This window comes from Tenrec ecaudatus, chromosome 16 (genome assembly GCF_050624435.1).
Source record: "Tenrec ecaudatus isolate mTenEca1 chromosome 16, mTenEca1.hap1, whole genome shotgun sequence".
Lineage (NCBI taxonomy): Eukaryota > Metazoa > Chordata > Mammalia > Afrosoricida > Tenrecidae > Tenrec > Tenrec ecaudatus.
This window is the reverse complement of record NC_134545.1, coordinates 73408531-73435525: the sequence shown is the minus strand read 5'-3', so window position 1 is coordinate 73435525 and position 26995 is coordinate 73408531. Positions and strand designations below refer to the sequence as shown.

The 26995-nt window shown below is 41.6% G+C and overlaps 1 protein-coding gene across 2 annotated transcripts; it reads right to left on the bottom strand.

Annotated features, from left to right (window-relative positions):
• Positions 1–16434: 16434 nt before the first annotated feature.
• Positions 16435–26645, bottom strand: LOC142429038 (gastric triacylglycerol lipase-like). Of its 2 annotated transcripts, none has more exons than XM_075534013.1 (9): positions 26541–26645; positions 26246–26363; positions 24882–25080; positions 22544–22653; positions 21057–21193; positions 20222–20368; positions 19736–19807; positions 18757–18828; positions 16435–16671 (listed from the first exon to the last, which is right to left on the bottom strand). In XM_075534013.1, exons 1-9 carry the CDS (start codon positions 26643–26645, stop codon positions 16435–16437), a joined length of 1197 nt encoding a protein of 398 aa, XP_075390128.1. The 2 variants fall into 2 exon arrangements, with proteins under 2 accessions (XP_075390128.1, XP_075390129.1); XM_075534014.1 differs by having other exon boundaries at positions 24882–24984; positions 26249–26363.
• Between the last annotated feature and the right edge of the window lie 350 nt (positions 26646–26995).

Genomic DNA, 26995 nt, shown 5'->3' with positions numbered 1-26995 from the left:
AGCTCCGCACAGAGGCAGCTGCAGCTAAGCACGCTCTAGTCCAAACCACTGGGAAGATGGTGCATTCAGATATAACAGGCACTGCCCAGGCAACCTCATCAGGGGAGTTCCTAGACAGTGATGAGAGGAGTGTGTTAATGAACCTAAAATCTTTCTTCCTGCCACTCAGATCGTGACTGCTGTGCCTCAAGGGTAAGAAGTATTGGAAGCTTCCCAGCAGAAAAGAGCCTTTCCACTTTGAAATTAATTTTCACCCAAGGATGGATACAATGAACACAGTCATGTAAGCTTATCTTGATAAAATATTAAATGACTCCACCCCATCCAACTGTAAACACTTTTATGCTACCGTGGTTCTAATTCTTTCTATGGTGTTCCTAACATTTCCTCTACCTTACTATGTAAATTTGTTACTAGATCTGGCAGAAAGCCCTAAAAACATTATATTCAATTATTTCCACTGAATCTAGTGAGAGAATAGTATGGGGGTCACATGTAAACTCTTCTGGCGGCAAACAGGGAATTGAATCCACATCTCCCCAAGGATAATTCTTTTGAGGCAAATGGTAGACATGCCTCGAACCTCCATCTTCATTTACCTATTCTGATACCTGCCCTCCCTCAGAGGGTGTTCTCCTCTTGGGTTCTGAGTTAGTTTATTTTGCCAACCTGGCCGATAAGCACATGTGGGATTAATTGAAGGGCAGAGGGATAAATGGCTCAGTGAGACTCGCCTTTCTAGTTCTTGGGTCTATTCCTTTTGTTGGTCGCACCAGGGTGCAGCTGCCTTAGCCTGTTCCCTGCTTCAGTTTGCAAGGCTGACTTCCTGCAAGACACCCCAAGGAAAAGCCACATGGACCTACCCCGATGCAGCCCTGAATGCTGGAGCAGCCGTGTGGAGACCCCTGTCAGCGCTGAGATGCTTGCACATTCACTGACTTGACTTTCCTCCTGAAGTCGGCATCATTGCCTCTGTTTTGTGAGATGGAGGAGGACTTTGTGGATTGCTGTCAGACATATGGGTCAATATTGGACCTGTGGGCATGGGCAGCACTGGGTTGGGATGTTTTGTTGAAGCACACTTAACCTTTACATATAACTCTCTCTTATACATGAGTTCCTGTGGATTTGTTTCTCTAAAGTACCCAAACTAATACAGGTTCCATTATCCATCCCATGACCACACAGAACTCACAGTGTTCATGAGACTTGACATTAGGCTGCTGCAGACATGGACTCTGCTTCCCCCTTAAGGGACCAGAAGATGTCAGATGTGGCCCATGCCATTTCCTTATCTCTTTTTAGGTACTGTCTCTCAGAAACAAAATTATACTGTTAATTTGGTGTTTTTAAAAATTTGCCTCTTGAAATCATTTGATGTGAATTTTTGGTGTGTGTGTGTGTGTGATCCTTTATTAAACATTGTGCTTATGAGATTTCTCCATATTTTACATGCAGTTATAGATTAGTATCATCACTGTAAATTTCTCTGTTATGTGAATATGCTAGAAAACTAATGCTGTTATGGACATTAGTTTTTGCTTTCTTCAGAAATGGCTACAAATTTTGGTAGGTGTAAGGTTCATTTGGGTGTAAACATAACCAAAGATCCAATTAACAAGGTTTTAGAAGCAGGCTTCATTGTGAAGCGGGCGGATTTAGCAACTCGAGATTTTGAGCTAGTGAAGCTGCGCAATGGAAAATTTTTGCGGTGTTTTTATACCCCCTGCTGGCAGGCACAGCTGGGGGGGGAGGGGGTTTGCTTACACAAGGGTTTTCAAAAGGGAAGTAGTTGTTAAACTTATCTGGGAATCAGGTAGGAGTTGAGAAGACGAGTTGAGCAAGCATCCTGTTAGTAAGAACATGCAATTTTGGACTTTTGTGGTTTACCGAAGGGAGGGGGAGGCCAATGAGGGGTAAGTTTCAAGAACTAAAATGGAAGCTCCTGACTCAAAATGGAATTTCTTGTGCCAAGGCCAGACACTCTAGACTCTGCCTTATAGGGAAAAAGGGAGAAATGAATATTCAGTAACTACTTCCTGCTGGCCATGGGTGATGATCAAGAGAGAGTGGGGGTCGTTAGGTAGGGTGCTGAGAATCTGGGCCTGGCATGGGATGGAGTGATTCATATTGAGGTTCATATTGTTGTAACATCATTTGGTGAACTGCAGCTTGAGTGATGTCACGGAATTGGCTTTGCAGGAGCCAGATAAGACAAGGAGCGATTAAAAGCAAAATCATAACAGAAATTATGGGTACTAATATGGGGCTAAAAAGGGATACAGAGAAGTGTTCCACCAGGAAGAGGTCCCGTCTCATTTTAGTTTGGTGTTCTGTAACCCATGGCTTAGCTTATTGAGAGTCTGGACTCCGGTTTCCACAATTCCCAACTCATTGATGTAGTAACAGCATTCCTCCTTGAGGAAGAGGCAGGTTGCTCCATTTTCAGCTGTGATAAGGTCTAAAGTGTGGCGGTTCTATAAGGCAACTTGGGCAACAGAGGTTATTTGTCTTTGCAAAGAGGCCAAGGATTTGGCGGAAGCAGTGATTGCCAGCTGGAAGCGAGAGGCTAACTCCACCGTGGTGGTAATCGAGTATCTGAGCTGTGACCGCCAATGAGGTCAAGGAGAGGCCAACCACTACTTGGAGGAAAATTGCCCGTTTGGGCCGGGGTGTGTGCAATTGAGTGAACCTCATTTGGAATGCGGCTAGGGTATAAATGGTTAACAGTGGGACCAGGGTGACAGGTAAGCATAAAAGGGTTGAGGTGACGCTTATATATAGGTGTTTAGTGAGGGTATGGTTACACCAGAAGAAAAATCCCTCAGGGGCTGTTAGCAGCCCAGAAGGGATCTGAGTGGTTTTACACACCTGTGTGGATGCGTTGAAGTAACAAAATGGCACCTGTGTATTTTCTGGCGGGATGTGCAGAGGAACATTGTGGATGGTTATGTTTTGTGCCCGTCTGGTTGCTTAAAAATGACAGGGCAGGAGCCGGTACTGCTGTCAACAGGGGGCGTTCCAAGGCTGCACACATGAAGCAGGCAGATAAATTTTGTAGCCCCGTGAGGTTGGCGATGGAAAGTTCCTGCTGCAGGATGGCCAACCACGAAAACGGGGGCTGGTGAGAGATTTTGCTGACAAGCTGTTTTTCATGGTTCTTTATCTGGTGGTGTACGTTAGGTGTGGTGGGTGCGGAATGATGGGTAGTGACTATACCTTTCCAAATAAACAACTTCGCGGTGGGATATGCTTGTCTGCTATTCAAATAGTAACTGCCCTTTTGTGGTAGTTCTGACGTGAATGGGAAGAGTCTGGAATGGTTAACTTATATTGTCCTAATGTGAGAAAGAAACTGGTTAAAGTTGAAACAGGGCAATTAACATTTTTGAGGACGTTATGCCTGCAACAGCTACTCCAGGGACAACCAACATTTTTATATACCCAACTTTGACTACAGGCTGGATAAAGAGGTTGATCAAACAGAAAACAAACAGTTGGCGTGGCGGCATTGCCCGAAATGAACTGAGAAAATTTAAAAGAAATAGATGTTTCTGGACACACGGAGGACAGACAGTCTACTGTGGATAGGAGCTTAGACTGTCCAAGAACCTTCTGAGTTTTGTCTCCAGAGGTGTGATTTTCCGTTAAATAAAATCTCCAAACAACAGGTGTGTTTTGACTACTCTGCTTCTTTTGGGAGGCAGGTGATACAAAGAGACAAAGGAGCAGTAGGCTGAGCAGACCACTGGGAGTCATGATTAGATTTGAGTACTGGTTTGACCCTGAACAAATGCACCCAAGAGTCTATTCCAAGTACCTTGATTGCTGAGGGAGTGGTAAGAATGACAATATAAGGGCCTTCCCACCCTGGCGATAGAGGTTTTGGCGACAGATATTTGATTAACACAGCATATCCAGGATGCACTGATTTTTGGTGATCACCAGAGGTCGGAGAGGGTTCAGAGGTAGCGGAGTTGGCGTGTTGTCTAAGAAGCTTGTGGAGCAAGGACAAGTATGGAAGGTACGAAACTAGTGGAGGGCAATCAGTTGCAGGAAGAGGTGAGAAAAGGTAGGTCGTCCTTAGAGTATTTCGAAAGGACTGAGGCTGGAGGGCTCATATTGTAATACTACCGACGGAGGTAGGGGACATTGTATTAAATCCTTGGTGAGAACTTGTCCAAAGAGATGGGGAGAGTCTCGGAACCCTGAGGGAGGATGACCCAGGAAAGTTGTTGGGTTAAGTCAGTAACAGGATCATGCCATGTGAATGCAAACAGAAACTGAGAATATGGGTGAATGTGAATAGTAAAAAAAAGCATCTTTGATATCCAGGACGGTAAAGTGGGTAGTGCCCGCAGGGATCCGGGAAAGGAGAGTTTAGGGGTTAGGGACTACAGGGGTGATGGGGACTACTGCATCATTAATTAGGTGGAGGTCCTGCACGAAGCGGTATTGTCTGTTAGGTTTTTTTACTGGTAAAATAGGGGTGTTACATGGTGAGTTTATAGGGGTGAGTAGACCTTGCTTCAATAATCTGTCTACTATGGGCTTGAGGCCTAGTCGGTGGGTTTTGGTGATAGGAAACTGCAGTCGGTTTGGGAAAACTAGGAATTTTTAGCCTAATTAATACCGGGGTGTTATGGGAGGCTTCGGAGGAGTTACTTGTGTCCCATACCTCTGGCGACACTCCTGGCAAACAGGAGATGGCAAAGAGTAACGAGGTGCATGTAACAGGGTCCTGGCTGTTAAACATGACCCTCAGGAGGCTAGAGGAGGTCGAGGGGCTAGAAAAGGAAATAGTAGCCTTTAATTTAGACAAAATGTCTCTCCCTAGTAGCGGGGCCAGGCAAGAGGGTATGACCAAAAAGGAGTGTGAAAATGGAATTTTGTTGAATATGCAAAACAGGGGAGGGTTTGCCTGAGGGTTGAGGGGGACCCATCAATTCCCATGACAGAGATCTGGGAAGGAAATGTAGGGCCTGAGTGAGAGGGGATTACAGAACAGGTAGCCCCTGTATCCATCAAGAAAGAGATGGATGTACCCGCTATGTGGAGCATGACCCTGGGCTTGGTGAGGGTTACCGGAGTCGAGGAGCCAGGGCCTCTTTAATCCATGAACCCCAGCAACTCTGTGTCTGGAGTTTCCTGGATCTCGGTGCCTCGGCTTTGCGAAGCCGGGGCAAAGCCAGGGTTAGGCAGTCTGACTTCCAGTGGCCCGGCTGTTTGCACTGCGGGCAGTGCTTGGTAGGAGGCTTGGGATTGGGGCAAGCTTTTGCCCAGTGGCTGTCTCGGCCACATTTGAAGCAGGCTCCTGGCTGTAGGCATTGGCTCCCCTGGGGAGCACGGCGAGGGATGGGATAACCTGCTGGCCCTAGGGCTGCTACCCAGGCTTGGGAATAGAGGCTAACCATCTGTTAGACCCTCACCTGGCGAGTGGCCTCAGCCGTCTCCTCCAGAGCACTGAAAACCTTAAATGCCATTTTTACCAGATCCTGTATAGGGGTTTCAGGTCTCTTCTCTGCCTTTTTCAGCTTCTTTCTGATGTCAGGGTCTGACTGAGAGATGAAGTGAGAGGCTAAGATAGAAGCCCTGCTTTTAGACCCTGGGTCTAAATGAGTGTACTTTGTGAGTGCCTCCTGGAGGCAGTTAAGAAAAAGAGCAGGGTTCTCATATGCCTTTTGAGTAACTTCTCTTAGTTTTTCATAGTGGACAACCTTGTTGGAAACAGTTTCTAAGCCCCTAATGAGATATCTGAGCATCAGGTTTCTGTGGGGAAGGTTAGACCCCTGGCCAGGCTGGTAATCCCAACCGGGGTCTTCTGCGGTAAAGGCCGTGTGCCCCTAAAGGGATGTTTGGGTTGAGGAGGTGGTCCTTGTCTGCTAGCTGGCGACCTGCATCAGAGACTCACGCACGCTCTTTGGCGATGAGGGTAGAAGTGAGGATTACTTGGATGTCATGCCAGGTTAAATCATACATTCGAGTAATGTAAATAAATTCCTTAATAAACTTAGAGGGGTCTGCTGAGAAAGAGCCCAGGCAGGTCTCTATCTGTGGCAGGCCCTGTAAGGAAAAAGGGACGTGGACTTGAACGAGTCCCTCTGTTGCTGCAACATCTTTTAATGGACAAAGGGCAGCGGGAGGGTTGTGGGAACGGGTATGAGAGGCAACCGGTGAGGACAGGGGAGAGCTATCAGGCCGGTGATCAGATGGCGCATTGGGCGGAGGAGACTGATAGGACGGCGGGAGCAGCGTGCTGAGGAGCTCGGCTTGCTCTTCAGGAGTTTGGATAATGGGGGTGGTGGGAGGGTTTGCTGAGGGAACCGGGCTTATAATATTTGGTGGATGGAACAAAGGCTACAGAGGTCAGGACGGGAACGCAAGTCCCAAAAAGCCTGCACATAGGGGACTTCAGAATTCTTACCAGTCCTCCTGCAGAAATTGTCCAGGTCCTGTGGAACGTTGAAATCAGAAGTGGCAGTCAGAGGCCAATGTGACTGGTTGTCAAGCTGGTACTGGGCCCAGGCAACTTGGGAGATAAAAACAAGTTTTTTCTGTTGCAAGGTCTGATTGCACCCTAGGCCAGAAAAATGTTTAGGAGACAACCCAGTGGAGTTGTGGGGTCAATTTTGGGTTGTCCCGTGCCCATGGTTAGAGTAAGAGAGAGAAGGAGATAAAGAGATGCAGGTTACAGACACTGTAGAAGTGTGAATAGGAAACACATGGCCAGGTAAAACAGACCTAGGCTAACCCTCTGAGGGTTAGTCAAGTCTGAGGGGGCAGCTGCGACTAGACCTACTGCCAGCTGTCCCGTTAGGGGTAGGAATGCCAGAAAATAAATGCCAAGGCAGGAGGTGAAAGGTCACATGAGAAGGGAGAGAAATACGGGAGAGATATAGATAGATAGATAGATAGATAGATAGATAGATAGATAGATAGATAGATAGATAGAGAACAAAGGCAAGGTTTCGGCTTCTGGGTGATCGAGACCAGACAGGAGACACCCAGGGGTCCCCAAGTGAGTCCTGCCTGGGACGGCAGTGACAAAAGGAGGGAGGGATTGGCAAGACGTCTCCAGGACAATCACTCCCCCCAAGACCCCTGGGGTCAACAGAAGGAGAATTCCCAGCGTGGCCGCATCTCGGGCAGAAAGACTCCGGCGGAGTTCAAGAAACTGAAACCAAGCTTGGAGAGATAAAGAGAACTCACCAGGGCAACTGCAGATTGGTTTTTTAATGCGCCCCTGAGCTGAAGGTAAGCGCCACTTCTAAAGGTCCTGGAAATTTTGGGGAGAGAGGACTCTCAGGGGACACCCACAAGAGGGGTGGATCCACACCCCTCTCCCGGGTTTCGACACCAAATTGTAAGGTTTATTTGGGTACGAAACAGAACTAAAGATCCAATTAACAAGGTTTTAGAAGCAGGTTTTATTGTGAAGCTTGCGGGCAGGTTCAGCAACCCAAGACCTTGAGCTAGTGAAGCTGCGCAATGGAAAATTTTTGCGGTGTTTTTATGCCCCCTGCTGGCAGGCAGAACTGGGGATGGGGTGTGTGCTTACTCAAGGGTTTTCAAAAGGGAAGCAGTTGTTAAACTTATCTGAGAATCGGGTATGAGTTGAGAAGACGAGTTGAGCAAGCATCCTATTAGTAAGAACATGCAATTTTGGACATCTGTTGTTTACCAAAGGGAGGGGGAGGCCGGTGAGGGGTAAGTTTCAAGAACTAAAATGGAAGTGCCTGACTCAAAATGGGGCTTCTTGTGCCAAGGTCAGATAGTAGGGTTATCAATGTTTCTACTTGGATCAACAATCATTATCCACAATACCGGCAACTGAAATTTCAAGTGGCATACTCTATTAGGTATATTTACTTCTTTAAACTTTACACCATCTCACCTCAAAGCCTGATGCATTCTATGGTCTTAGCATGGTCCATAGCAACAAACATCATCCATAGCAACAAACAGATGTGAAAACTGGACAATAAAGTGACAAAGAAGGATGGATGAATTTGAAGTATAGTGCTGGTGAAGAATATTGAATAGACTGTCAATGGCCTAAAGAATGTATAAATAAGTATTAGAAGAAATACAATCAGAATTCTCCTTGTAAGTAAAGATGGAGAGTCTTTAATTTACTTACTTTAGGCAAGTCATTAGGAGAGACTGATGGTTACAAGAGGGCATCATAGATGGGTCACACCAGAAGTGAGTCACCACAAACAAGAAAACTCGCATTGAGGTGGACTTACTCAGTTGTCAAAATAATGGACTCATACGAACCAAAGCTCGTGAAGATGGCACAGGGCTGGACAATATTTGATTGTTATACACAAGGATACAATGAATCAGAGGCAACTCAACAGCACAGAGAAATAACTAAGTGTTTTTTTAGATTTTGGCAGTAGCTAATAGGGCTGCAATAAATATTCTGAAACATGTTATGGATTCAGTAATGTCCCTCCAAATAAATGTTCCATTCCTGACCTTTACACCTGTGGATGTGATATGTATTCTCCCTAATGTGATCTGATGAAATTTAATCAGTTGTGGTCACACCACTGTAGGGTAGATCTAAAACCTAATTAATTCTGAGTTATAGATAAACACAGAGACATGCAGGCACATACTGGGAAAGACAGATACAATATGATCATTGGCAGGTCTCTTGTGGCATATTATTGCAACAAGTGCTTTTTAATTAGTTTCAGCATAATTTTACTTGTGTGTGATAGTAAATATATTGATCTATACTTTTCACATTCTCCTGGATCATCTTTTTTTGGAACAAACATAAGTATTTTGATCAAGTAGCTGTCCTCCACATTTCTTGGATTAGACAAGTAAGAACCTCCAGGGTTGTGTCTATGGGTGAACTATTTTACTTGATAATCCACAAATCCTTGTTTTTCACCAATGTTTCCAGTGCTGGTTGGACTTCAATAAACCATTTCTTAATCATATACTAACTAACTCCTGAGATGGATGAATATTGACTAGTTCTTTTTGGTATAGTGACTATATTCCTTCTATCTTTTATATCCTTTCTGCATTCATTATTCTACCCACACAATCCTTCAATATTTCAATATTGTTTTCCTCCATACCTGTCAGCTTAAAAATGCTGAGCTTATCCTTCCCTTTTGGGTTTGTGACTCTAGGTCTTTGCACATTTCATATTGCTTTACTTGGTCTTCTTGAGCTGCCCTTTGTCATCTTCTGCTCTGCTCTTTTACTTCATCAATTCTTTCCATCACTTTCACTTTTCTTTGTTCAAGAGCAAATTTCGAAGTCTCTTCTGACAGACAATTTCATCTTTTCTTTCGTTCCCACCTTTAAAGTGGTCTTTGGTTTTCTTCATGGGTTATGTTATCCCACAACTCATCTGGGCTTTGGCCATTAGTGTTCAAAGCATCAAACTTCCAGTCTCTATATTAAAGTTATATTCAAACTATCTCATGGACTTATTTTAATTCCTTCAGTTTCTACTTTCCTAGTCTGTGAGCAGTTGGTGGTCTCTTCCAGTCAGTCCTTGGCCTTGTTTTGACAGATGATATTAACTATCTACATTGTCTCTTTCCATAGATATACGCCATTGATTTCTTCTGTATTCTCTCTGATACAATCAAAATTTATCTAAAAAACCCTCGAACGCCCTGCCTTTGAGTCAATGATGGGTCACGGCAACCCTTTAGCACAGAGTAGCAGTGTCGCTGTGAGTTTCCTTAAATCTTTACTGGGATAGAAAGCCAGGCATTCGTTTTGGGAGTAGCTGAGGGGTTCAAATGGCAAACCTTGTGGTTGGTAACCCGATGTGTAACCACTAACCCCCGATGCCCCTCTTTTGATGTTGTTGAAAATTGGCATTTAAAATGACTATATTGTTGCTTTTTATCACTGAGGTCATATATCTTATAGCGACAGATCCTAGGTCATGCTGCCAATTCCAGTCATCAATGGTTATCAATATATCTTGGTATTATGTTTGATCAATTTCAGATTACAGAAATTTGTAATGTTCTTCAAATTATTCATCATTGGCTTTAGTCACTGGTGTGTATATGACAATAAATGTGATGACAAACCTCCTCAATTTGTCCTCATTCCTGGCCTGGTAATTCATATAAATTTCTAATCCAAAATATACCAGTCCATTTCACCTTACCAATACCTAGAATATGAACTTTTTTCATTTCATTTTTTATTAATTATGACTTTCTTAGATTCATATTTAGTACATTCAATGTCCCGATTAATAGATGTTTTCAACTGCTTTTTGTGCATTTTGAGTCATATGAATGAAGATCTCCAAATGTAGCTCCATCTACATAATTGATGAAGCAGCTCCAGCCCAGTCATATTTAGAACACCTTCAAGCCTGAGGGGCTTGCATTCTGGAACTGTATCTGAAAATGTTCTAAGTATGCGTGAGATTTGTGGTGACTCGTAGTTCATAGGTGATCTCTTCCTTACTTTGTCAGTGTTGTTTTTAGGTTCCCTCAAGTCAGTTCCGACCTAGTCACCTCCATTGTCAGGGCTTCTATTCTTCCCTGCACCCCTGCTGGAAGGAAGGGGTGTGTGTTTGTTGGTGATGGCCATAACTGGCATTTTCCTTAGAAACAATGTTCTTAGATTTAAGTTCTATGAAAGTACATTACAAGGGATTATCTGAAGCCTTAAATGAGTTGGCCTAGGAATTCAGCCATATTTAGATCAGTTATCTATAGCAAAGTAGTACCAGCAACCCTGGAAAATGCAATGTTCTTGGGCCTCATAAAACACGTACTGAATCAAGACCTCCCGGCTACAGCTTCTGTGTGAGTGTCCATTAAGATCTGAAGCACCATCTGTATAAGAAAAGTACAGAAATTTTCAAATAATGTGTAAATTAATATTCACAAGCAATCTTGATTAAACTCAGTCATTATTGACTTTATAACAAATGAGAACTGACATAGGCTCCTTTGTTTTCAGTCAAGGGCTATTGATGCTGTCCTCAAGTAGCATATCAGATCCCGCACCTCTCACTTCAGTCTGACCTTCTTATCCTACATCTTTAGCTGACTGTATATCTCTATATTTATTACTCTGACATGCTATTTATTCATAGGCTATCATAGAGATTCCACACAAAGCTTTTAATTGTTAATGAACCTTGTTAACTCATTTAGAGATGTTGTAAATGAGAATCAAATCTTGACGTAGACAAAAAAGTAACCAAAAAAGTCGTGGAAGAAAACCATCTTCATTATATACTAATTATTCTTGAATATACACCTGGACATTTTGATGGGATGGCAGAAATTCAGGGAAGTATATATCATTTTCTTTAAAATATAAAGTTATAAATAATATTAAAGGTCTGTGAAGTATAATAAAAATATTTTTTCCAAAGGAAATCCAATAAATTTGATTCTAATTTGGAAGGGAAGTCCTCTGTTGACTCAATCCAAGGTAGGAATTGTGAGAGTTATTGAGATAGTTTATTGTGCCAGCCTGGCCGATAAACACAAGTGGGATTAATTGAAGGGCGGAGAGATAAATGGCTTGATGTGCATCACCTTTCTTGTCTCTCACTCTTTCATCATGGGACCAGTGTGCAGCTGCCTTGCTTCTTCTGTTCCCCAATTTTAAGGGCACCCTATCTGTGGGACCCCGAGCCTGTGGACTGTGTCGCTGTAAGTTGAGATCCCTTTATATCACAGGAATGAAATCTATATCTTTGGAGCTGGGGACTGACAGTTGGTGACCTGGCTGATGGTTGGTGACCTGCCTTGCTGTTTGCTGCCTGTGCTGGGATAGCCTAGCTCTCTCTCTCTACAGAGAACTACCTGATGGCCCTCAAGACATGAAGGACTGCCAGGGTCTCACAACTCTCTCACAGGATTGAGTCGCGCTGAGCCATTTGTACTGCTTTATAATTTAACTGTTCGTTTCTTGTATTGTATATCTATCTGTTTATAATTTAACTGTTCATCTCTTGTGTTATATATCTATCTTTAGAAATATATTTATATAATTATCAGCAATCTGGTTTTATCTCTCTAGGGAACCCTGTCTAACACAGGTATATTAAATTGGATTCAACCCGGAGACATGGAGTAACAAAACTAAAATTTAGATATGTTTGAGTGATGGGTTGTAGAATATCACTGTAAATATATACCTGCATAGATTGAGTTTAATGTGATATTTTTGGATAAAGATAACTATTAGAAGCTAAATTGGGAAACTAAATTGTGGTTTTAGAGAAAAACAGTCGCACGAGACAAAAGACAAACCAGTGTAAAACGTAGCCAGGACTGACTAATGTCATTTTAGGCATTCTAGAGGTGAAATCAGGAGCCCTGAGCGTATAGTGCATTACCCATTTTGTTTATAACCACAAGGCTGGCTGTGGGAGCTCATCAGCATTTTCAAGGGAGAACAAGGGGTCCTTCTGCTCCTGTAAAGATTCACAGCCTCGGAAGCCCATAGAAGCAGTGCTACTCTGTACAGTGGGGCATGAGTTACAATCAAGTTGATGACAGTGAGTTGAGTGAAGGAGGCGAAGTTTACGCAAAACCACAAATCACCTGGGGTCAAAGAAGTTGATTCTTGAGAGTCCACCCATGGGCTTTTTTTCTGCTAAATTCCAAGCATCAAGCAAGAGTTATTTCCCTCTCAAAAATCCAGGATGAGAACATTGAAAGCTGGTTGCCACAGTGATGTTGGGGTCCAATACAGGTCTGTTAGTCTGGGTACGTTAGAAAAACAAATCCACAGAAACTCATGTGTGGGATACAGAAGGATTGCATGTCCCCAGAGAATATATAAAGCCTGGGCTAGCATTAAACTCTCTCTCTCCCTCCACGTGGACCACCAAGCAGTTGTGAGCATGCTGTTATGAATCGTGTCTGACTCCATTTATTTCAATACTTCACTTCTATCTCTCTTGCTCTCTATAACTTTACTATGATCTTTACTTATTATCGCTGTACAATTGCGCCTACCGGACCAGTAATGATGTGTTAGGGGCTGGCTTCCCCTGACAAATGGCGCCCATCTCGTAGCAATATGAGTTATAACCCATGTAACAATTGTATGGTCCCACCGGAATGTAGAGTGAATGGAAAACTGTGTGAAGTGAGGATCCCGTGTGGAGATTGGTCGATAAGTAGTGGAAATAGTGAATGAGTATTTTAAAGAGGATAATGGAGCAAGGGAAAAGTAAACCTGAAACTTAAAGTATTATGCTTATCTACTTACTGAAAAGACAGGGTGTAAAAGTAACAAAGAAAAAGATCCAATGTTTTCTAAAAGTAGTAAAAAGGTATAATTCATGGTTCCCGGAGGAAGGAACTTTTGATCTAGAGACCTGGGAGAAGGTCATTGTAAACTTAAAGAAAGCACACAGAGATGGAGAGAGTATGCCTATGGAGACATGGTCTCTGTGGGTTCAAGTTAAGATGGTTTTAAAACTTTTGCAGGAGGAAGAGAATAAGGATTATCAATCTAATGTGAAGTCTTGTGTGAGCTATCCAGATCTAGAAAAGCAAGCTAAAGTGTCTATGAATGAGTATGAATTAGGTGATGAAACTTTAGGAAAGAGTGAAAAAGCAGACATTGATTTGTTATCTAAGGCTTCCAATTCTAAATGGAACCTCATGCCCAAATCCTATATGCCCTCTGGGTATTGCAGTCTCCGAAGGTTTAAAGGTGATAAAATACTAGAGGCAGTGGATTGCAAGACCCAAAGTGAGGCTATTAAACAAACCCAAGAAGCTTCCTTGCTTTCAAATGTAGGAAAAGCTGAGAGACAGGACCAGCAAAGTAGTGAGAAGCATCTAAGGAAAGCAAATTAAACCAGGTGAGAAGCTGTCAGAATGGATTTCAGGCAGATGAGAAGATTTTAGGCAGAGCTGAAAGAACTAAGCCTGAGTCAGAAGGGGACATAGTAAAAGCATGTGCTCCCCTGCTGGAATTTAGTGTAAGAAAGACCAGAGGTTGTAAAACAAGCAAGCAAGCCAGTGCTGGAGGTAGAGAGATTAGCTCCAAAGAAATGCAAACTATGAGAGCTAGCACAGAAGATGAAGTTCTGAAAGTGGAACTCCAAGATTTACAGATTGAGAAGATCAGCTCAAAGAATGGAAGCAAAGAGAAATAACGTAGGAGCCTTGGTGTACAGTGGTTATGCGGTGAGCAATGATGGCCATGGTCAGCAGTTTTAAACCACTAGCTGCTCTGTGGAGAAAGATAGGACTTTCTACTCCCAAGCACAGTTACAGTCTTGGATGTCACTGGGGCAGTTCTACCCGATCCTATTGGGTCCTTCTGAATCGGTGTTGGCTCCATGGGAATGAGTCAGAGTTAGCTGTCAGTCAATTCAGGCTCATAAACCCAAACGCAGTTTCATTGATGTCGAGTGGATTCCAACTCAGAGAGAGCCACTGGGGCTTCCAGATGAATATGTACAGAGAATGCCTTTTAAAAAATAGAGTGCGAATGTAAAATTACCATTTCAAAAACAGTAAATGTTTTTCTCATAATGTTATTGGCTACATGTCCCTGTATGGCTTCTTACAGAATTAATTTATAAAACAGTGGAATTTAAAAGTCGAGAAAACAACAGCAACAGATTCTTAGACTCTGCCCAGTCTGTGCAATCAGGATCTCTTCTCACTGTTGTCTTTGGTCAAGCTCTGCGGGTGAATCAGATGAACTCTAAATGTTGATTTTGGAGGCTTCTCCATAGCATTGCTGCATTTCTTGAGAATTTTTGTGCCAAGCTCTTTTTTCAAGAATGTTTGAACAACTAGCTGTCTTGGAAGACAGAGGTAGTGTCGTTCTCCAAGGTGGAAGGCGCATGTGCTCATGACCAATGTCACAGGGATCATGCCTCCCATGTGGCACGGAAAGGGCAGCAATTCTGGCGACCCCATGTGTAACTTGTGTGAACACTCACTCCTCTTTATGCTAATGCTGGGAACCAGACTCTCAATCACACTTATATTGACTGCACTGAGCCCTGCCATTACATGATCATGACAGGATCCAAAAAGCAGAGCGACATAAAACATGACTTTACAATATGGTGAGGATTAATAAAACGTCCCGGGGAGCCTGTGCTTTCTAAAGTTCTACAAGTTTGGAGGAACCATGTTTTGACACCATTTGGTGGCAGTTACACATTTTGACTGAAATTGATCATTTTAAAATATTTCTAGACCCAGTTTTTGATAGGACGATGACAGTAATTTTAGAGACCTGATCTGCTTTGAGAATGGAACAATTCCAAATATGTAGGGCAGGGTGGGAGTGTAGTCTGGCTGCTACATCTATCACCCCATTGATTTCCAGGGTTGATTCTGGTGAGTAGCTGGCTGGCTGGGTGTCTGCTTCCTCTCTGACCGCTCTGTGTGATTCTGTCCTGAAACTGCACATGCTTGAAGAGGACCACTTTCCCTGCTATAGTATATGAGTAGTCGCACTTCCATGTCAGATCCTCGAACCATGCTTTCTAGGCTCCAACATGTAGGATACACCTGTCACCTCCCGATTTCCTAAACACCAGTTGCCTGTTCCTCCCAAGCCTTCCCCTGATTTTAATATTCTGGGGCTGAGTGACTATTGGTTGGGTTGCTAACTGCGTGGTCATCAGTTCAAAACTACCAGCTTCTCCTCTGGAGAAAGGATTTTCTACTTTCCTAAAGAGTTTCAGTCTTAGAAATCACAGGGACAGTTCTACCTTGTCCTAGAGCAGGGGTTCTCAACCTTTCTAATGCTGTGACCTTTTAACACAGTTCCTCATGTTGTGGTGACCCCCCAACCATAAAATTGTTTTCATTGCTACTTCCTAATTTTTGTTTTTCTACTGCTATTAATTGGGGAAGCCATGTGAAAGGGTGACTTGACCACCAAAAGGATCATTCGAGGGTTACTATGAGTCAGCATCAACTCAGTGGCAATGAGTTTGAGTTTGGGATTGGGCACCAAAGAGTAAAAGGGATCTGTTGTATCCTACTGTGCATTGTCTTAGGCTAAAACATGTGAAGCAGTTAGTAGTGGCCATATTGTCCCTAGAAAGACTCAGATTACATGTTAATAAGAAGCACTTCAAAGAGGGACCAATCCCAAGTCTGATATCTGGCCAACCCTCAGTACTCAAAGCTCAACACCCAAACTGAGTTAAGAAACAAGAGTAAAGCAGGAAGGAGGTATGAGGTTTACCTGCCCAGGAAGGTATTACCTCAGGTGTTTCTAGAGGAATTTCCAAAGGAAAAAAATCATATATTTAAAAATTAAAAATAGAAAACAGGACTCTTTTTGATGTCAATATATTTCAGAAGTCAAACTTACAGAAAGGGTATTTCATCTCTAACATGACAGAAAATTAAGGTGAGAAAAATAAGATCTTGTGAAAAAAGAAAGGAAATAGAGGATTTTTAAAATCCAGATCTACTTTGAATCCCCTGCTATCATAGAAACAATGTCGTTGTAAATTTCCTGAGGGGCGGTCACTGCCCAGATGAAGTCCAAGTGGTTGTACAGAGCAATCTTCTTGGAGTAAATGACATTCGAAAGTTTGGGAAGCAAAAGGTTCACATTTTGGGGGTCAGCCAGCACGTCATTTCCCCCACTCCACAGGGCAATCGGCACTCTCATGGCGGTAACGTCATAGAAGGGAGGGGTGGGCTAAAAATAAGAAACACAGAAAGAGGAAGATAGAGTTTTCAGACGTGGCCAAGCTTTCATCGAGTCTCTGCATGCTAAGTGCTACTGATGTTTCTGGTCGGTGAGCATGCTTTAGATAATAAGGTCTTAGGCAACAATTCTCACTCATTAAAAACCTGGGTTTTCTACCCCACTTGAAGAAGGTGAATTTGACTGCGATCTAATTGTAATGAATTATCTGGGACCACTTATTTTGTTTCTATTTGCTTACAAATGGAGTCATCTGGTTTTATTAAACCTTGGTCCAAATTATTAGTGACATTTCCTGTTTTCAGAAAAGAGGCATCCATGTATTGATTTAAAGGCTATTTATAGAGTAGGAAAAGGTAACAAGAAACCAGTTCTAATTTTCCAACTGCCTCATGAAGATGCTTTAGTTTTGTTAGAACATACTCAAAATTACTAATCCAACATAATATTTTTTGTTCTAATCTGTGTAATAGCCAAACTTCCATAACAAAATCTCCCATTCTATGTAGTTTTGTAGTATTTTAAAATGTGCTATTATAATTCCAGGGGCTTTCATGGCACAGTGGGTTAATGGTACAACTGCTAACCACAAGGTTGTTGGTACAAACTCACCAGCTACAGGAAAAGCTGAAACTGTCTGCTCCTGTAAGGATTTATAGTCTTGAAAATCCTAAAGAGAAGGTCTACTCCATTCTATAGTGTCCTTGTGTCAGAATATGCGCAACAATAATCGTATTTTCTTTTACTGAGGCTGTTCCAAGAGTCTCCTAGATGCTAACACTGCACTCTAAAATGAGTGTTGCTGCCTCAGTTACTGGAAGACCAAGATGGCCTGTCCCTGCATTGGTTAGATGAAGGGCAAATAGAGGGATTGGGCTTCTAGTGTCTATTTTGTCCTCTAAGGTGAAGCCATCTGGTGACTGGTAACAGAACCTGGCAAAAGGATGGATTTGAAGCAAGGCTGTGTTTGGGAAATTTGAGGAGGCAATGGTTGGAAGGGAACGAGAAATATGTTCTTGAGGGGGGAAAATAGTATTTTATAGTACTCTGCTGAACACCTCTATAAATACTTAGAAGGTATAAATCAAAAGGGGGCATATTATTTATAACTATAATATTATTGTGAGTATATATAAACTCCTAACAAACATTAGTCAGAAATGAAATTAGTACAGTTCATTAGCTACTACTTAAATGAAAGAGTTGAGAGTAGAATGGGAAGAAGAGGGCTTCCCCAACATTTTAGGATACTTTCCTGTTTACAGTTACCCAGTGGAAATCTAAGAGTACACTCAGTTAAGGCTAATACGTAGTATTCTATTAGATTATTCAATTACTCTCTTCTGAGGTTGGACAAAGAGCTGGAAGAAATCATGGCACAAACTTTCACTGATCCAAGCCAGGAGGAACTCTAAAGCCTGGGTTCTTGGTACAGTAACAAGCAGAAAGTTTGGCTAAAGCCTGGATTCACTGAAGCAACGCAGCATCACTGCATGATGGCACTGCCCTTGTCTGCTGATAATAATTCTAGCCTCGACCTGCAAGTACATCTTCTATCTACCTGGAAAGTCTTTCATTGACATCACTCATTCTGGTTCAACACAAGATACAAGACATTGTTAAGAAGAGAGGGATTCCATCTCTATCTCATGAATGGTTAAAACAGTGAATCTATTACACTTTAGGATAGAGAACAGAACTCTGAGGGAATGAGACACATCACAGTTTTGTTTTATGAGTGTGTGTGAGGAGGAAGGCATAAGTTCTGTGAAGGAGCTCCTGTTTCCGTGTGTGTGTGTGTGTGTGTGTGTGTGTGTGATTGTTTGAGAGCAACGTTTGAACACAGTTGGTGAAGCAGGAGAGCACTGTTCTATGGGAGACTGGCAAATTGGGGTAAGGTTTATGGGGTGAAGAAAATTGAAGAAAACAATTATCAACTTTATAACTTCTGAGCCTATTCCAATTGAAAAGACACTGAAAAGTACCCTAATTTCTTCTTAAATATTTTTAAATGTCGCTCAAAAGTAAATAATTTCAAATTTAAGATGCTTCCCTGAAAAAAAACAAGATGCTTACCTGATTATAGTGCATCGTGTTCTGAACAGGGCTTCCCCAGTCAAAAGCTTGGAATTCCCCAGAACGAACAACCTAAATTAATTAGTAGGAGTGATGAAAAACAAGAAGATTGGCAAATAGTAAATTTATAGAAGCACAAAGAAATTGAACTCTTCTCACCAGGACAATAATAAAGCCCAATCATTTCCAGTAGGTATCACCTCAACTTAAACAATATTAGAAAATACTTGCATTTCAAAAACAAAGTTCATTGCTCACCCAAACCCAGGGATTCATGCAACTTTAACATGCAGCTGTGCTTGAAATATTTTATTTCCATGTAAAAATCACTCATTTCTGTTATTTTGTTACTTGGAGCTTCTGTTTTTCTAAGACATTCATTCTCGTGGATTAATTGATAAATTTCAGCCGGTATTCACTTGCTAGGAAAGCTTCCTCTGAGGAGTATTTGAGAGTCCAAGGGTTCTGGCCTGGGGTAGTTAGATGGATGCTTTTCTGTCAACTTGCAGATGTATGAAAGTGCAGGGGTGGAATCCAACCTGTCAGTCAGATCACAGCCTAATGATGCCTCCTTGGAGGTGTGTCCTTTCATAAGTGGGGGAAAGTGAGAAACTCCCTCACTCTCTACTTGTTTGTCTTCCTGAGTGCTGGAACTCTGTCCCTGAATGCAGGAGCTGCTGGTGCGCTGCCATGTTTCCTCTGACCTTGGATCCAAATGACTCTGTACCCACCAGCCTGTGATCTTGTGATCTTCCTGCATTTTCCATCATTGCCTCTGGCTGCTTGAGTCTGAAGGGGCACTTGTGGACTAGTATCAGACATATGGACTAGAGTTGCTCTGGGCTAGGATGCTTTCTTGATCTATGATAACCCCTTGATATGATACAGAGCTCTTTCTCATACATAGATTTGTTTCTCTAGTCAACTTGGCCTAACACAAGGCTTAAAAAATAATTTGAGCAATATTATGAACTGATACCTGGGACCAATGGAGTACATTTTGAACAGAAGTTCCTGCTGGATTATGTGATAGGTAAACATCCAAGCGGCTCTAGGAAGCAAATAAACATGCACTTAGACACACATATTGTTTCTCCATAGGGATGTTGAGATTGTCAAGAATGTCACTAACTTAAATCCACAATCAATGCTTATGGAAGCAGCAGTCAATAAATCAAATGATATATTACATAGTGTAAAACTGTTGCATAGACCTCTTGGAGGCATTGCTTTGAGGATTAATGCTTTATATGTTGTTTATGTAAAGGCATATTTGGGGAAATGGGAGAGAGTTGGAAGTGATACAATTGAAAGCAATGATTTGTGATTTCTTTGGGGTTTACCTGCCTAGCATGGACATCATTCTGGTTATTCCTCAGGAAATACTATATATAATTGATGACAGGAAAAGAACTCAAAGATATTGCTCAAGCCATTCAGTATAGAAACTGCAATGGATACAAACCATGTTCAAGTTCTGACTGTCGAATCCACCAAGGATAAATAAGGCATTACTGCAAAGTTTATATAATGTCTGGCGGGAGCACACTTCAGTAGCAAGAAAATCATCAAAAAAATTGTGTGGTTCGAATATTTTGTTACCAAAAATAATCTGAAAGATAAAAGCATCATTTGAGGTTTATAGCAATCAAACTGCAGAAAAGACTCCATTTAAAATAATTTTATCTCTACACAACGTGGATGCTAGTTCCTTAGTTCTTAGAAATTTCACAGTGCCTTAGAAATTTCAAATGCTTTCTCTCACTCCATTCACTGAATAAAGCAGGGAAATGGGCAGCTATTACTGTGAATTGTGTAGTTTAATTTACTACTGGATGGAGTGAAGCAGCACAACACACAATGTGTTGAAGCCCGGGGGGATGATAAGTGTAATGGAGTAAAACCATTCACTTTCTTCCCAGTTCCCATGGCTGAGGTTAGATTCTTTCACATCTTTTGATTTCTCCTTCTCCACTCCAGGAGTGGAATCTCAGCCTTGGTGTTTCTGAATAGGGTGCTTAATAAATCAAAACATCTATTAAATAAACACCCCATAAAAGAAACACCTATAAAATCCTCCCAGCCCGTGCTATCTCCTAAAAGCTGATCGAGAACAACGACAATTGTTGGGATCTCAGAGGCCATATTGGGCATGAAAGCTTGCTAATAAATAATACCACGTGGGCATTCTTGGATAGCAGCAAATAATTATTTACCAATTTCTTCTTCTGTTCTTATTGCTTTGAAATTCACGGTGATTTGATATCTTAAATTAAAGTAAATGAAAGGGAATCACACACCTTGACAAGGAAGGTAGGAATGCGTGAAACCGTGTTTAAAAGGCTGCTGGTGTACTTCACCGTGGCCACTGGAGCTAATGCATAAAAGGTTTTGATTCTTTTGGCCAGTTTGGGATTGGTGGAAAAGGCAATAAAACCTGAAAGAGACCAAGGAACTAGTTTATAAAGTGTGTTTGTATTGCTGGTTCTTGTTGATTCTGTAAGTATGGCATTATGTTGGATTTACTAAGGTGGCATTTGAGAAACTCTGGATAATTGGCACCTCTGCTTATACAAATTACTGCCTTGAATAGATGCTGACTCATAGCGCCCCTATAGGGCAGGGAAGAACTGCCCCTGTGACTTTCCAAGACTATAACTCTTTTAGGGAGTAGAATGACCTGCCTTTCTCCCAGGGGGTGACTAGTGTTTTCAAACTGCTGACTTTATGGTTCTTGTTAGCAGTGCAATGCCTAACCACTTCACTGCCAGGAATCCATATGTGAAGCAATCATATGTTAGACTATCTGTTTTATTCTTGAAGAATTTATATGAGATAAGAAACTAGAATTTTAATATATATATAGAGAGAAAGCTCTTTCATCTGCCTTTATCAGCCAGCTATACTTAGGGTTATCATCTAATAACAGTTATTATTAATACTGTTAAAAGTTTTTATAAATTTAAATGCAATTTTTAAATTACCACTTAAAATGAGAAGAGCATATAACTAAAAAGGTTAGAAACACAAGCTTGAACTCGGACCAAATTGATTTTGACAATTGGCTCTGTCATCGATCAGCTTAGTGATTCTGGCAACACTAAATTCTGATAGCCTCAAGTTACTAATCTAAATATGACGCTCATGTTGTTTCACTAGGTTGCTTAGTAAGTAACCATAAATGAGGTGACAAATTTACCACGGCACTGGGAACACAGTCAATGTTTGACAGTTGAATAGCCAAGAGAATTGAAACACCCTAGTGGCCTACTGGGTTCACGGCAAGGACAGCTCATTGAAACCACTAACTCCTCCAGGAGAGAGAGAAAAGGCTTTCTGCTCTTTAAAGATTTACAGCCTGGGAAACTCACAGGAGTTTCTACTCTGCCCCAGAGCACCACTAGGAGTTGGACTTGACTCGATAGATATGATGCTATTTTAGTTTTTTAATAAACAACAGACACCTATATCTCAGCCAATAAGTAACTTGTTTCCCAAACAGTAGTGTATCAGTATACTGGGTTGTGATAAACATTTTATTAAGTTAAGTTTTATATAATCTAATTGCCTAGGATCATCCCACCCGATTACTTATAATGAACTATTATGGATGACATATTTACTACCTGCATCATTTTTCACATATTATTTACACTCCTTCCCCCTTTGCCTTGCCCTTAGATTGCTGAGTTGTGTAGAGATCTCTTTTAATGAAAATACTTAGCTTCGTATCCAGCACACCTACCGCCGTGAACTAAACTACCAGGCTTAGATTGCCTTCACATACCAATGGTGGTCCCCTGGGAATGGCCAACATAATGCAGACTCTCTTGTCCAGTTTTCTTTACAATGAATTCGATTGTGGCAGGCAGGTCATATTTAGCCATTTCATCAAAACTACAATTTCAAAAAAGAGCAAATAAAAACTGAATGAATGTCTTTTCTATAATTTCTAACAAATCAAACATATTTGTAGTAGAGTTCCCTTGGACAAGTAGCAGTTAGAGTCTCTAAATATTTCCACTTATAGAACATCCATGAACCTGAGGTGCCCTCTGCGTAGTTTCCTATCACAATCCTGTCCTTTCTGAAGCCTGGCATGAGAAATGCAATTAACATTATAAAAGTTAGTATCTGTATGGCAGGGATTATTTCTATCCCAGAAACAGCATATCAGATTTAAGAACCATTTACATGCTCTGCGTCTTAGAAGTGAGAATGGTATCACTTAGTCTCATACTTTGGACATGCTATCAGAGATACCAGTCCCTGGCAAAGGACATCATGCTGGGCAAAGTAGAAGGGCAAGGAGAATAGAGAGAAACCCTCCACAAGATGGATTCATACAGGGGCTGCAGCAATGAAATCGTTCTGAGGACAGCGCAGCACTAGGCAGTGTCTCATTCTGTTATACATAAGGTCGCTCTCAATAACATTTGACCTCACCAACAGCATACTATGTCCCAGAGGCATTTAGGGATCCTTCCCCTTTCGGTTTCAGTTGTCACAAATAATCCAGAATGATCTTTGGGAAAAGAAAGTGGATATCCAACGTCCCTGTGCTGTTCATTGCCTCTCAGTGAGCTCCAAGGTTCTCAGGAGGCCATCTCACCCCTGCCTGATCTGACCCTCCAGTCTCACATACTGGGGCTTCCTCTCTTCTTCATCACACCTGTACACAATGGCTTCCTTTCAATGCCTAGACAAAAGGAGCATTCTTGTGCTCCTATCTTTCAACTCCAGGAGTTTCCAGTAATAAGGAAGAAGGGCAGTGAAAGAAAACCTTTTGTAATTTGAACTCTCTGTCTGGTGTCCAAAGTTCATCTCCCCCTGTCCTTGAGGGTGATCCAGGTTTCTGATCCGCCCACCCTCCATTGAGTGTTAATGTCATCTGGAATGTGTGCAGGTGATCCTTTGAGGATCTGAAGTGGACAGAGAAGTCTCTTGCTTCTGCCGTTTTGTTCATTGCATTTGGAAAACCCTGGTCAGCAGTCCCTTTAGAGCGAGTACTGAGCAAGGAAAGTGAAGGTAAATCTACCCTTGGGATGAAGTATATGGAAGAATGCGAGTAGTTATTAAAAGAAGACGGAAGTCCTTCTGGGAATATGAGTAGTACCCAAAAAAGCCCTAGAATTCTGCAGGGTGGATCTGCGCTTTTACAGTACACATTTTTCCCACTAGTCAAGCATTGAGCAAATCCATCTAAGCTAGTGAACCTAGTGGCATCGCCTGGGAGGGTACTTTCTGCTCACAGTGAATTTTTTTTCCTAAAAGCAGTTTTGCTAGAACCTCATATTTTGTGGTGTCCAATTTAAAAGAACAGTGTGCAGCTGTGAAATTTTGTTTCCTGCTCAGGAAAAATGCTGCAGAAACTGTTGTGATGTTGAACACAGCTTACAAAGACAGTGCTATGGGGAAAAAACTCATTTGTGTAAGTGGTTTTCTCATTTCAAAAATGGTAAAATGTTGATTGATGACAAACCTTGTTCTGAACATCTGTCAACTTCCTGAATGGATGAAAACCTTAATCTGTAGTGCATTTGGAGTTCATTCCACCAGATCAGACTGCTATTCAAGCTATCTATTTCGAGGTTCTGAAAGATTGCAGTGTGCAACTAAAAAGGCTGGATTTGAGGCAGACAGGGAATTGGTTTGCCACCATGACAATGCACCTGCTCACGCATTCATCTCAGGGTGCCAGCTTTTGGCAAAGAACAGTATGCCTCTCTCTCTTACTCCCCTGACCTCACTCCTTGTGACTTCTTTTTGTTTCCATGAATGAAGAGGGCCATGAAATGGCAGAGATTTGATGACATAGAAGAGGTGAACGAAAAATGAGGGAGGTGCTGTCTGCCATCCAGATGAGTTTGAAAAATGTATCCAAGTGTGAAATCACAGATTCTATACATGTATTAAGAGTAATGGAGAGTACTTTGAAAGTGATAAGGTTATTTTGTTAAAAAAATTGAATAAATAATTTTGAAAAAAAAATCTGTTTCCTCTTTAGTACCTTCTCATATACTTTGTCAGTGTAGGGTTAGATTAGAAAATGGAAAATACCTGTGAATTCTTATAACCCAATATACATTTATGACTGCTCATTTTTGATTCTTTCTCTTCATTACCTGAAAGCCCAGAATTCCACTGAGTCTGGTGAATAGTATATATTTCTCCTTGCGTAGGTATTTCCTCTGCTGTTTCCAAGCCACACATCAAAACCAGCATCCGCCAGAATGAAAGCAAGACTGTTGTCAGGGAGATTTGAAATCCAGTTTGTGGCTGATGTAAGCAGGCCATGCTGCAGAAACACCACAGGCCGCCGGCCTGAAGAAGGAGAAAAAATAACTATTGCAAACACAGTCCTTAACATCTATATAGAAAACGATCTGTCTGGATAGAGTGAGAATATCCAGAGACAATTGGGAAGCTCAGACCAGGTCTGTGACTACACATTAAATATGTTCATTTGGTTGAGTAATTTTTAATATCTTATCTGCCTTGTGGTGAGCTACCTAAAGTTTGATGGTTTGAAACCACCAGATGATTCACAGAAGAAAACGATCGGCCTGTTTCTGTAAAGATTTACCACCTTGAAAATGCTGTGGGAGTAGTTCAAGTGCGTCTTAGAGGGCTCCTCTAAACTGGAATATTCTTAGCACTCAATGACGGCAGAGCCAGAAATGAGCAGATTTTATGTTTTAGATATGTAAAGTTTACTGTATGCCCATTATACCTTGATTGCTTTTGCAGTTGTTAGGTGCTGAGGAGTTGATTTGCACTCAGCACCTGTGACAGTGCAGTGGATTGTCTAGTCTGTAATGCAAAGCTGCTGCTGAATAAGTTATTTTCAGAAGGGTTACAGCATTATGTTAAGTGTGCTCTGGAAATTAAGTTATACATGTATTTTCTCTCTCTTTTTTGAGTCCTTTATAATTTTTCTACAATGTCACAAAGATGCATTTGTACAATACTGTCAAAAATGGCTTTTATCTGTTCAGGAAATGGGATTCAAATGGTCTCCCTCCTCTCTCTGCGGCAACACAGCATCTGGGTCACTTTGCCTCCTTTTCAAAGACCCAGCTCAGTGACTGCCTCTCAGAGAAAGCTTTACTTGACTGCCTTAGACTGGGTTTGGTGCCCTCAAATTGATACCATTTAATATTACCAGTTTGACATTCTGTGTATAGTTTTACTATTAAATTCACTGTATGTTACTTAGAAGCATCTCCTTACTAATCAGTCTCTCACAGAATAGCAAGCCTCCTTGACTACACGGGTGAAGTGCCTGGAGATCTGGAAAGTTAGGTTCGTTGTTACTTTAGTTCCAGAAAGAGCAAGGCTCACTAAATCTTTAGGGGGAAATCAAAGGAGAAAAGAACAGAGATAAAAGGGAGAAAATCATGGAGGAAAAATTGACGAGGCAACCAGAAGAAGGGATCAAGAAAGAGGAAAAAGAACAGAGCAAAAAAGGAAGAGAAGATGTATCTACCTTTGTTCCATGAATTATTCCTCCCATGAGGAATTCTATTGATTCCAAGAATATAACCGTCTTCAGTCACAACTTCATAGTCTTCATTGGGGTATCCCCAGTAGGTAATCATCTGACTCTGATGAAGAGAAGTCAGAACGTTAAGCTTTAGACAACTTTTGAAAATAGATCTACCAGGTGGAGATTCTTCATTATTTTTAGGCAGCTATGTTTAAGTTTAACCCCATCACCATGATAAAGGATAGTAATAGCTCATAGATTGTTGTTGTTGATTTGTTCCCCTCTCATAACTTACAGTGTTCATAGTTACTTCAGGGCTTTCAGGTGTTAGTTTTTCAAAGAAACCATTTGCAGTTCCAAGTGCTGATATGAGAATTCCCACTGTTAAAAGCAACCACATTTTGGACCTGCCTAAAATGACACCAAAAAAAAATCATAGTTAACCCATTGTAGTTTCACACGTGGGGCATTTTGTGTCAATGCTACTTTCATGCGATATGGAGGAATGCTTAGGTTGGATTCCATTTTGTTGAGCAATAAAGTGGGACATGCGAGCATCGGTGCAGGCATTGTCATGCTTAACATGGTTTTACTCCATTTCTTTTTTTTTAAACGTTTTATTAGGGGCTCATACAACTCTTATCCCAGCCCATAAATATACATACATCAATTGTATAAAGCACATCTGTACATTCTTTGCCCTAATCATTTTCTTTTCTTTTTTTTCCTTTTCTTTTTTTACATTTTATT